This window comes from Pieris brassicae, chromosome 12 (assembly GCF_905147105.1).
Source record: "Pieris brassicae chromosome 12, ilPieBrab1.1, whole genome shotgun sequence".
Lineage (NCBI taxonomy): Eukaryota > Metazoa > Arthropoda > Insecta > Lepidoptera > Pieridae > Pieris > Pieris brassicae.
In genome coordinates this window covers 8,389,502-8,401,944 of record NC_059676.1, presented here as the reverse complement: position 1 = coordinate 8,401,944, position 12,443 = coordinate 8,389,502, and the positions used below count along the sequence as shown (strand labels likewise).

General features: G+C 33.1%; 2 protein-coding genes across 3 annotated transcripts in view; both read right to left on the bottom strand.

Annotated features, from left to right (window-relative positions):
• The window catches only part of LOC123717038 (scavenger receptor class B member 1), a 71,119-nt gene extending 63,312 nt beyond the window's left edge, over nt 1-7,807 (bottom strand). Inside the window, exon 1 of the mRNA XM_045672791.1 lies at nt 7,636-7,807. The gene's annotated coding sequence lies outside the window, so the exon portion shown is untranslated. The remainder of the gene's footprint in view (nt 1-7,635) is intronic.
• An 888-nt stretch (nt 7,808-8,695) lies between these two features.
• On the bottom strand, nt 8,696-12,368 carry LOC123717037 (gastrula zinc finger protein XlCGF57.1-like). Of its 2 annotated transcripts, none has more exons than XM_045672789.1 (6): nt 12,166-12,368; nt 11,797-11,944; nt 11,550-11,600; nt 11,198-11,374; nt 10,324-10,758; nt 8,696-10,193 (listed from the first exon to the last, which is right to left on the bottom strand). In XM_045672789.1, exons 1-6 carry the CDS (start codon nt 12,304-12,306, stop codon nt 9,472-9,474), a joined length of 1,674 nt encoding a protein of 557 aa, XP_045528745.1. In that variant the 5' UTR covers nt 12,307-12,368; the 3' UTR covers nt 8,696-9,471. The 2 variants fall into 2 exon arrangements, with proteins under 2 accessions (XP_045528745.1, XP_045528746.1); XM_045672790.1 differs by having other exon boundaries at nt 11,255-11,374.
• Between the last annotated feature and the right edge of the window lie 75 nt (nt 12,369-12,443).

Genomic DNA, 12,443 nt, shown 5'->3' with positions numbered 1-12,443 from the left:
TGATCAACTGATGGTTTCCTTCATCATACGATCGCACGTTAAAACCACTATCCTAACAATCATCATTCAGAACAAAATTTACTTTTTAACGCCAGCCAGCTCACGCATCAAATCAGCCACTAAAGTTTCTTAGCATCTACAAAGGAAAACGTATTCTTTCCTTGTGTGGTTAGTTAAGGTCGTTATTTACATACAATTGTCTTTACAATTATGGTATAATAACACTTTTGCCTGTATTGATACAAAGCGACAATGTTATACGATGTGTGGCTTTGGATCGCCATAGCTTAAAGCTAGATTCTATTGCGAAATAAAATTATGTAAGTTATATGCCACCAAAAACATAACTTGTAAAAAAAGTTTCGCAAATTCTTTTACTGTAAAAAATTGTGAGATCCAACCAAGTCAGACAATTTATTCAGTTCCTACTTCAGGGAATTTCTGCCTTAGGTTATTACGTATACAGCTAACGTGCCAACATCTTATAGTGACTATATCAATAATACAAATATTTTTTTTTACATACTGAAATTAAAATATGTACTTTGTGAGATCCAACCAAGTCGGTCAATTTATTCAGCTCCTACTTCAGGGAATTTCTGCCTTAGGTTATTACGTATATAGCTAACGTGCCAACATCTTATAGTGACCATATCAATAATACAATTTTTTTACATACTGAAATTAAAATATGTACACGTATTTACACAGGCCCTGATTGGTAACTGGAATCAGGCATCCAGTTTCATCCACAAAGTTATCGGGGATCGAAAATAGCCTAATTTGCTTAGAGCAAAGGATGGTCCCCAGATAATTCGGCGATAGACCACTTGACTGTTGTATGCCAAAATCGTAATGGATTTTAAAATACGAGATTCATGGCTTTACTACAGATTTTGGCTTGACTCTGAAGTTTCACAAACTAACATACACAGCGTACGTATATAAAAACTATCACCCACACTCTCAACTAACAACTAACTCATACATTCACAAATACTTAAAGTATTACACGACTTGTGTTTGATTAGATGTAACACTAAGACAACTTTTACCTAAAAAAAAAATGTTATCAACATGCAACATGTACCCAGCAAGAACTGTAATCTAGTCTCACGGCATCCCACAACACGGGCTGGTGGGGATATATAAATATCGATATTGAAAGAAAACAATTTTTTTACCGGATTAAAGCTATTTGTATTATTATAAACAAAAACTAAGATACTCCTTACTAACTCATAATTTCGGAGTATGTTGGATATTACACCATTTGTAGAAATATATAAATATATATATATCTCAAGACGCTGTTATACAAGTCAATTTAAGTTCTAACACTGTGGGGTAATATACACTTTATAAATCGTTATTTAACTGAAGCAATGCAAGTTTAACAGTTCGTTAATTATAGGCCTGGCCTTAAATGACAAGTGTTGTAAGTTAGCGGGGCATGGTCACAGCGAGGTTGCAAGCCTAATGAATCGTTAATCGTCTTCATTGTTGGTTAAGAAATAAGAAGGAAGATGATAATATACTTCAAATACTAGTAGGAAGCAATGTTTATGTTTTACCGTTGAAGGGCTCGCTCACTTCACTGATGTACCCGTCATTGAAACTTAACGATCGGTCGCAGAAATTGTAATAATTTGACAAAAGATATAAAGGTATATCAGACAGTACTGCAGTTAAGTCAAACCGAGTAATTCAAAAATAAGAACAAAGTCAGATTCCAGGCATAATTAACTACGGGCCTCTTGCTCCTTAATAAACTCTTTATCATTGGCGCGACAGACAGGCCCTTGTGCAGAGGCTGTTACAGCGCAGAGCAATCCATTACCCACATAATCCTCGAATGCCCTGAAGCCTGCGAAGAGCCCAGAAAACTTCTGAGCTACTGGAAGGAGCTAGTCTGGCTTTATTAGGGAGGACGCAAAACGGCCAAATATGCGTCTAAATGCGGAAACTGAGTCTACAATACACTTATGTTAAGCGTATGAATGCGCTGCATTGAGTAAATATTAAAAAATAGATTATCGTCGATAAATACATCGGTTGCAGTGTCAGTTACAGGAAATTAATCATCTTCAGCAAATCTAATATTTAGAGAGTCGCACGCGCCGGTGTAATTACGCATGCGTGCCGACATAAGACATTTCACTAACCATAGAGGAAAGTTCTATGCGGTATAGCCTTTTTGTGTTGATGCATGCAGTGAATCAAGAATATTCTGTGTTTATGATTAAGATTCTAATTGTCAATACAACTTGGATAATATATAAAAGATAAGTTGATGTCGAGACGAAAATTTACTTTGTACTTAAATATACATTTCAAGCATCAGTCAGAAACTAAATCTCCCTTATTGATATAGACTCGAAAAACCTACATACAATTCTGTTCTGGAAAAATTAACGTTTTTTCACCCCCTCTGACAATATATTTTATTAACAACTAGCAATGCCCAACAGTTTCACTCGCGTAGAAACCCATGTCATGGTAGTAGAAAGTGGGACTATAGATATGTTTGTTTAAGGTTTTGTTTTACTTAGTTTTCTATTACTTCCTATCTAATCATTACACATTACTTTACAACGAATATATATACATATATCTTATGTATATATTAGATATATATTATTAAATTCGTAATATCATTACGTAGCATATCCGACACTAGTAAATCTAAAAGTACTGTATATAACTGCAGGTATTGAAAAATCATGATTCACTTAGAAAAAGAAATAATTTATTTGACCAGTCCAGGAAATTTTAGCTTGATTATTAAGAAAATATAAACAAAAATTCAAAATGCAAAACTTACTTTCCTTTACAGAAGAGAATTATTAGCAGAACTATACACGATTGCCCATGGGTACATAGTTATTTTTGTAGATATTGCTACAATACTGTTCAATATTATTTTGTTCTATCATCAATAATTTCCACAGCGCAGGCCGATGACCGATTTTTTATGGATTTTTTTTCACACCTTGGGCTATATTGCATTTTTATTGGGGATCCATATTTTTTCGGAAATAAAATATAGACATAGCCCATATGTCAGTCAGTGAAGATGCAGCTTTGTAATGGTGAAAGAATTTTTGAAATAAGTCCAGTAGTTTTTGTGTTAAAACATTACAAACATACATACAAAAACACAAATATTTCCTCTTTATAATATTAGTATAGATGTAGATCTCTAAAATTTTGATAAAAATGATGCTAATTTCATCATCCACAGGTGTGAGAGAGAGCCCAAACCAAGCCTCAAATCATAGAACGATCTCTTACTGTCAAATCAGACAATTGATATATAATTGCAAGATACTACTGAAGTGGTGTATTTGAGGAATTTCAAGCAGTCGTGTTAACAACGGATAGCAATCCGGCTTAACGCGTGATTTGACTGCACAACTCGTAAGGTCACTTACGAAATCGGTTTCGACATAGAAAAACCTGCGCTGTGGCCATGGACACAATTCATACATGGCTGGAGTTGTGAACCAAGAATGGCCCGATGCCTATATTTTTATAATTAATAAGGTTTTTACTTCAACATCCTCCCGACAAGTTCATAGTCATTTACAGTGTTCAATTTAGTATTTTGAAATTATGTAAACCGCAAATTGTTCCCTCTTGTTCATAATTTATTTATTTATAAAAGCTAGCTAACACTTGCTTATAAAATACAATATTCAATGTGACAAGAACATGCAACACGAATAGATAGAAATATAAAATTATTAAAACTGAAGGATATTTGATATTAAGCTGTGAAAGGACCAACTATATTCAGACCGAGCTCGTTTATCAGAATGCCTAATCTGGATATTGATGGGTTTTGGCCAATATGCGTTCTTCTGAGAGTGACAAATAGGATGATGGAATGGGTTATCTAGGTCACGAAATTATAATTTAGTTAAAAGGTTGGGACAATCAACCTGATTCTTATTTATATATTAAATGTATGATTAATCTTCACAATATGAAATTTGTCTACTCTTTTAATTAAAGTCTATAAACGTATTTGGTAAAAGATATGCTTTACTAAGTCAAGCCAGGCCATTAGCCTCATACCAGTTAGTTTTCGAGAACTAATTCATAACAAAAAACTCATGAATCGGATATGTACCCAAAGGGCAGAGTAGTCACATATGGACTCATCATTTAGAGGGTAATTTATAGATATAGATATAGAACAGAACTCGTTTGATGTTAAGTGATACCGCCGCCAATGGACACTCTCAATCCAAGAGGGCTTGCAAGTGCGTTGCCGGCCTTTAAACTAAACCTCTTCATATATATATATCAAACTCAACGTCAAAATAACTTTATTCATATACGTAACCAAGTACACATATGAACGTCAACAGAAAAGATGTTAAATTGTTTCTAAACTTACATTTACTACCAGTTCTCAAGTCGGACACAGAGAATATTGTAAGAATGGTTTTGAACCTAGAGCTTTTTTAAGATTCGATAATGAGCGTGAAACCCCTTATACATTTCCAAAGCGACATCTTAAATACTATTTGCATTACGACACAGTCACATAATGTTAACGTAACGTATACGTAAGAGCGGTTCGACGAGATTGCCGGAAAAATACACGTTTTAATATCGTGGCCTAGAAAGTTATTGCAAATTTTAACAACCAATGGTCTTCATGGATTAACTTTAAAAGATCCATCTCGTCTTGAGACACCAAGTGTTAAGTGTTAGACAAAGATGTCGATATTAACTTATTTATAGGTACGTACCTAATCTAGAATGATAGTTATGTAATCGTTATCTTAAACTAATTATGTGTTCCCTATTAAATTATAATTTACTAATTAAGATATAATCTTGTATTTACCATAGCAGAATTTACTTAACAACCCTGGTTAACGAGGCAGAGAGTATGAAAACCCGTAGTCTCTAGTGGCATATACATTTATTTTTCAATGAAATCAACAGTTGTCAACTGATTGTTTTTCATGATACGAGTTATCCTCCTGTTGTGTCTCGAGCAAGATGCTCACTTCATATTACTGCCCATAGATACCCTTACAGCTACTATATAAAGCCTCTCGAGTGCGTTGCAGGTCTTGAAAAAAACGTTCCATTTTTAAACACCTTTCAACGAGTAATTGTTCCGAGTTTAAAAGTGAAGTTTTTACAGGTATCAAACTCAATACCAAGTTCCACACTGTGGTTTATCAATTAACCCGAGTAGAAAGTATTATCATATATATTTCTGGAAGTGCAATGTTGGCTTCGGCGACTTCCAGGCACAGAGTACATATTTTATGAATAGCGACTGGCGCATTTAAAACTCGCTCGTAATAGAACACGTCATCAGGAAATCGGTATATCTACGACCCAATAATCGACGTCGTGTGTCAGGCCCAGAAATGTCTCCTATTTGATTAAACAAAATATGATATAGCTATTATATATAGTAGAAGAGAATAGATAACAATTAATGATTATTTATTTGTTGCAAGAATATGGCGGGAAAATCGGTTCGGTTATTTTGCCACACATAATGACGTGCAAATTTGTCTTAAGATGAATAAATGATTATAAAATTATAGCAATTACAGGCATTGAAATTATTATCAGCCTTCCAAATGCATCGCTTTAAAATTGATTGCAAATATGAATTCTTTATTGAACCAGTTATATCTATGTTTTATTCATGTTTACGGTCTATTAATCCCGTTAGGATCCTGAGTCAACGATCGGACATACAGCACGATATATTAATTTATAAGGTGCATCTGTTTGAGTATTAAGCCTCTACACAGGCTACACTATCAATGAATTGACTATATCCCGGAAATACAAAAAAACATTTTAAGCCAGCAAATGACACTACTTTACTTTTGGAGACGGCAACATTACTTTACTTTTGAAGAAAAATATTTGACTTTGTATTTAAAAAATAGCGTTTTACTAAAGTAAGTTAAAGTAGTTTATTAATGTAATAGAAGGCAAACGGGATAAAGGCTCATCTGATGATGATGGACACATGGACACTCACAATGCCAGAAGGATCGAAAGTGCGTTACCGGCGTTGTTTTAGTTCTTTTCTAAAATCATATTTATACTTACTCTATGATTATAATAATATTTTATACAAAGCTGGCAAATTAATACATACAGGGAGTGATACTTAATCCCGAATCGAGAGAATGAAACCCCGTAGAGGCAGATAGTGCAGATACATTTCTTAGCCAATTTTACTGATTATATACGTATTAATGGTTCGTCAACGAACGTACAGGGAGTCATACTTAGCGCTTAGTCTTTGCTCTGAATCCTACCCTTAAAGTGTATAAAGCAATTAATAAGCTCAATAATACAAGTATTTAATTTATTCATTGAGGACCTGTAGTTCCCAATGGTACAGACCTTATTATACTGACACCAATTTTATTAAATATTTCTGCGTCCGATCCGCTCAGAAAGCGTATAAATATGTCTATCTGTGTCACTATTGCTTCTGATCGTATACTTTAACAAAATATTTTACGCGTCAAGAACTGCCTATTTTACTAGTCGAGTCGTATTTTTAGTCGGAGCTGTATTTTTAGTGGGTAGAACTTGTTTCGTGGGAGACACAAGTCTACTATATATATCTTAATACTTTAAAAAAAACAATGTCGTTAAAGACGTGTGCTTATTCATTTGAAAAGTTAATCGTGGCCTCAGTAATACACTGTATTAGTACAATAAAAATTATTATTATGAAATCATTCGAATCCGGCAGTTTATGTAATTCTCAGCTCAATTTAAGGTTATCTCTGATTAAAGTTATCAAGATTTTTGACAGTTTAAGTTTATATTAATATTAATTCACGTTTAAAAATCCAGGACCTAACAGTTGTAAAATAGAACCAATAAGGAAAAAAATTAAATAAACCTTGCAAAACTTAATGCAATTAACGATATCCGGTTTCAGCTGCCATTAAAAAACGGGTCGTCACTTAAATGTGATTAGACCAACAAATTCTTAAGTTACGTAATAGCTGTGGTAAAAATACAAAATTAATATTTATAAATTCGCCCAAATAGCAAAGGATAAAGAAGTTTCGAATCTTGAGATGCGATTGTCCGATATCTTCCATTTGATTCTAAACATACATAGAGTATGTTTAGAGCAATCCGTCGTATATATACAAATCATTAAAGAAAACTTCATTAACGACAATCCTTGCGACAATAAAAGGGCACGGTATTTTTTTATATATTACGAGGGCGCAAGAGTGTAGGTCCCTTATAAAAGGCAACTATCGCAACCCAACCACTCGTTTATAAATGAACGGAATCCCCTACCTACAATTACTTGAAGGAAGAAAATTGACACTTTTCTAAACTCCATTGTTAATTAGGAATTGTTTGACTACATGTAACATGTAAAGTTTGTTGGCTACAACTACTAGTTATTGTCTGCATAATTTGTCAATAAAATGAGCTTTAAGAGAGATTCCCTATACCTAATTTAAGCTACAAATTGTAAAAAAAACCCATATTAATAAGGTATGAATGAACAAGTGCCTGCTTGAAATACTGCCATAGAAATATCATATATAACTTACAAGCTAAGAAAATTGAGGTCACATATGGCCATAAATCTTACCGTACCTGGTAGTAATTTATTTTTGCGAAATAACACTCAATTTAACTGAACACAACACAATTTGAACACAAATCGCGGTTTCACGTCCACAATATTTTGACAGCTTACAGATGTCAAATGTTCCCGCCAGAGTTTTCTTTTTAAATTCGAATGACACCTCTTTGGTCACAAGCGGCGCGCCAAACGTCGCGATTCAAACTAAGCTTGACCACTTTCCAATTTAAGGTGCGGCGTTCATTGGGCGATTAAACAATGAGAGAAATGTCGGTAACTGTTCTCCAAGAGAAATTTATTTAACTTACTTTAAATCATATTGTCTCTTTATTTTCTTCATTTGAGGTGTTGTTTCTGTTTGCTATTGAGTAAGTAGTTATAGGCTTTGAAACTGATTAAAAATTACGTATATTATCTCATTTAGTTAATAAGCAAACTAATTTATATATGAGATACTAACATACATTTCGATTCATTAACTATTATAATTAATTAGAAAATATAATAGCATAATTTGTTATTGCATGTGTTAATATAAAATATAACGTTGAAGTTGCCAAATGGAATCAACCCGAAATTGAATAAAACGGAACCGTGTCATCACTAAAACACTACATTCCTACGCGGCTGCACTTTCGCCAAATTTGTTGACAACTGCAAAATTTTCATCAACTCAGTCAGTCTTGCTCTCATGATGTTGAAAGAAATTGTCGGAAGCTGATAATCGCCCCGGCGTGGTTTACATACACGAATAGATCAATTTAATTTCATCAATAAATTGATGTCCACAGACAATGGAATAATGATTTAATGTCGGCTTAGCTTTATGTAACGTATTAATTGTGAAAGCGTGTCAGTATTTAAATATATAGAAATAAGAACCATAATAGATCATTGTTTTTATTTGCTGAGTTACAATTTAAGACAACAGTATGGCTACTCAATTTTTAAATCACTTCACATGTTTTAAATTAAGATTTTAATAATTTATTGATTTATATCTTCACACCCTTTTCCCGAAATATGCAGAGACTACGGATCTCCACTTGCTGCGATCCTAACATACCTCTCTCGCTTTATCCACTTTCAATACATTCACCTTGTGACTCTTCTAGTACCTCCTGGATTTGGTCCAGGTATGTACGACAAGGCATACCCAACTCGACTTCACCATGCACGGTTGCCTTGTACAATCTACTGGTTAAACGGTTCTCCTTCATCGTTTTACATTTCAAAACCACCTAAACATTACCTTCCGTATCCTTACGTCCACTTTTAACCCTGCTCACGTATCTCACAGATACTCGAATTATTCTAGTAACTATGTCATTTAATGTGAAAACCCAGATTTCCATATCCTTCATGTCACAAACTGGAAATTACCTATGTCTCTATCTCTTTCTAGCGCAGTCTTGATCTTTCACGAATTTTGTAAACGTTTTTGACATTCATAAGCATGCGCTAAGGCGCATCTAAACTGAATTAACTTATTTAGATTTTTGATGTCAATAAACAATTCGGAATCATTACCACAGGTTAAGCAGCAGATATGAATTTTTTTTTCGGGTTTCCAAAAATAAGAGATTTAAAATAACCAGCGGCATATCACAAATATCACATTTGCGGCAATAGATGGCGTTAATAATATACCAAATAATGATTATCTATCTACTTGAGATCGTACTCTCGCTCACGATTGCTAATATATCCACGTTTGTGAGTTATTGTATCTCTTAGGTGAAAATATATATATCCACAAATTAGCGGGGTCACGACGCCAATTGCTGTTGCTTGCTGTTGGGTATATAAAAAACTCTTGTTAAATAATAAATATATTGTATAAAAACTCACACATCATTTTTACATTTATGCCGTTTCAAATCACTGATTTCCGTGAAATTACTATTACATACATCACAATATTTAGAACTATGTACCCGCAAGTGTATTTTTAACTTCCCATTTGCGAATTCATTCAAATACTTTTCGTCGTGTACCCTCATATGTTTGGACAAATTACCAATTTGCTTGTTGCATACCTTACATGTATAGGGTTTAACACCTGTATGTACACGCATATGGCGTTTTAATTGTCCCGTCTCTCTAAAAGATCGCTTACAAACATCACAATCGAATGGCTTGTCTCCAGTATGAATGCGCATATGAATTTTTAAATACCCATTATCTGAAAAGGATTTTTTACATATTTTACAACTGAACGGCCGTTCACCCGTGTGTGTCCTTTCGTGGAGTTTAAAACTGGCCATTTGCGCGAACTGCCTATCGCAGAATGTGCATAGATATGGTTTAAAACCTGTGTGTACCCTCATATGAACTTTCAAAGTTGTATACGCCCTAAAGTTTTTATTACAAACGTCACATTTATAGGGTTTCTCGCCTGTGTGCTGCCGTTGGTGTATTAACAAATAGCTTTTGCTTGAAAATTGCTTGTTGCAAGATGTGCATGTGTGCGGTTTTATGCCTGTGTGTATAATGTGTATATGGCGTTTTAGATGTGTGCGTTGCGGGAATCGACGCCCGCATATATCACACACGTACGGACGCTCACCTGAAAAAATACAAGCAATATTGTATTAAAACAATTATTTTGTCAACAAAATTGTTTAGTACAGATATGTATCACGTGAAATCTACGGTAATCTTATGGTAAAACTACAACAATCAGGCACGCCTCTTACCAGTATGCGTCAAAATATGCGATTTCAAAGTCTGATTATGTCCAAAGCATTTGTGACAAATATCACATTTGTATTTCTTTTCCCTCGTGTGCACTTTTAAATGTTCTTTCAGACCTTTTTTTTTAGAAAACTCCTTGTCACAAAAATCACATTTAAACTTCACTAGATGTATCGAAAAGTGTTTTTTCAACAACCGTGGATCATCGAAATTACTTTCGCATAAGTTACACGCAAAACCGTTATCTTCGTGATTTTCACTTATATGTGTTATTAAATCTTTATTTCTCTTAAATATTGCATTGCATATAAGACATGGGTAGGTTTTCTCGAATTTGTGCGTTTGTATGTGCATTTCCAGCGAACCGTGGTATGTGAATTTCTTTTGACATACTTCACAGGTGTATTTCTTAGACTTATGCTTCAAAGGTTTGATGTCTGAAATAAAATAAATGTTGGAATAAGTTTAAAGAATTAAGTATTATGACACTATCTGGTCAATGTATTCTTGAAGCCACATTATATGTTAACCAAACTAACAATATTAAAACAAATAATGACTTTCACAAGTATAAGACAAACTCGAAACAGAACTACAAGTTTACAAGCAATCAGAAGATATAACAATCCTTGTATGGAAATTGTATTTGTTCCAAACCAAATTAAAAATTTATTACTGAATAAATTAAAAACTCTTCTTAACCGTAAATTAATCAATAAAGCTTTTTATAAGTTTGACAATTATTTAAATGATACTAATCCTTGATTTGCTCCATTTCAAATAATTATGGCTTCTCTGCCATAGTAAAATGTGGTTAATGTAAATTTAGAATCAATTTGATGTTCTGTGTTGATGTTCATAAGTGTACTTGGTTACCTATATGATTAAAGTTATTTTGAGTTTGAGCTTTATATTTAGTAAACACAACTTTACCACCATCCATCACTGGAGGTGTTACCCAGTCAGCATCAGGTTTAGAATCTTGACTCTGTAAGGTAGCCAATGGCTGGTCATCTATGTCTGAGAAAACATCCTCTAGTAGTAATTTTTCATCTGAAATATTATTTATAAAATTCATTAATAATTTAACACACAAAATTTTAAGGCATCTATAAACTTTAGCATTTTAGATCAGATTGGCTGGATTATGTATTAAATTAAAGAAAAAAAAATATTCTAACCAGAGTTGACTGGATGCAGTAGGAGTATAAATATATTATTTACAAACCTGTTTCTTCATTATGTGTAGTTACTAGATCAAAAGGTTCTTCTTTAGTTTCTGCAAAATAATTTTATCCATTATTTTCCTAAACAAAATCTTATTACAAAGATTTGACTTATTGAAAAAAAATATATATAAAGCAATTGTTACTATGTTCCACACTAAGTATTTATTGATAAGTGCAAATATTACAGATAAAATATCTATAATAATAAAGGTTTGGTTGTGGTATGAAATAAAATTCTTTCTTTACCTTTAACATAATAATCATTGTAATACTGTAAAAATTGATCTTCACATGTTAATATTTGTAATCTAAACAGCTCAGCATCTCGCAGTTTTGGAATACATACATCACAAATACTGTAGAAGGAGTTTAAAGTGTCTGTAACTTGACATAACTGAAAATTTTAAAGACCAAATTAGGTCAATTAACAATTCCCTATTAAGTATAAAATGAAAACAAATGATTTCGAGGTATATAGATACCATACGTTACATAGTTAAAAATAATGATTTTACAGAATCATATCATTACATTTTCATTGTTGCAAAATATGTAACTACGTTTACTACATTGTAATTGAGGAAACGGATTAATGTTAAGTTATATTACACGTACCGTGACATTAAACGTATTTTGCAACTTATTGGAATAAGTTTCTCCTTTTTCATCATATAAGCACAACTCCTCAAGATTTTTAAATGTGCCATGAGAGTGGCAACAGCGGCATATACCACTGATATTCCATGTTTCAGACATTATGAAGAGTCTAATATAACATGCTAGAAAAATAAAAACTGTAAAATCTTAAAATGTAAACAATAAATTTCCCAATATTAATTAATAAGACTGCTTCTCATTGGCTACTTAATAATAGTCAATTGTCAAAACGATAA

Bases quoted from the DNA above. Each gene is read 5' to 3' on its own strand.
- LOC123717037 (XM_045672789.1), bottom strand. From the start codon at position 12,306: ATGTCTGAAACATGGAATATCAGTGGTATATGCCGCTGTTGCCACTCT. The intron at 11,601-11,796 runs GTAAAGAAAGAA...ATTATTTTGCAG, and splicing joins CAATGATTATTATGTTAAAG to AAACTAAAGAAGAACCTTTT. The intron at 10,194-10,323 runs GTAAGAGGCGTG...GTATTTTTTCAG, and splicing joins GCATATTTTGACGCATACTG to GTGAGCGTCCGTACGTGTGT.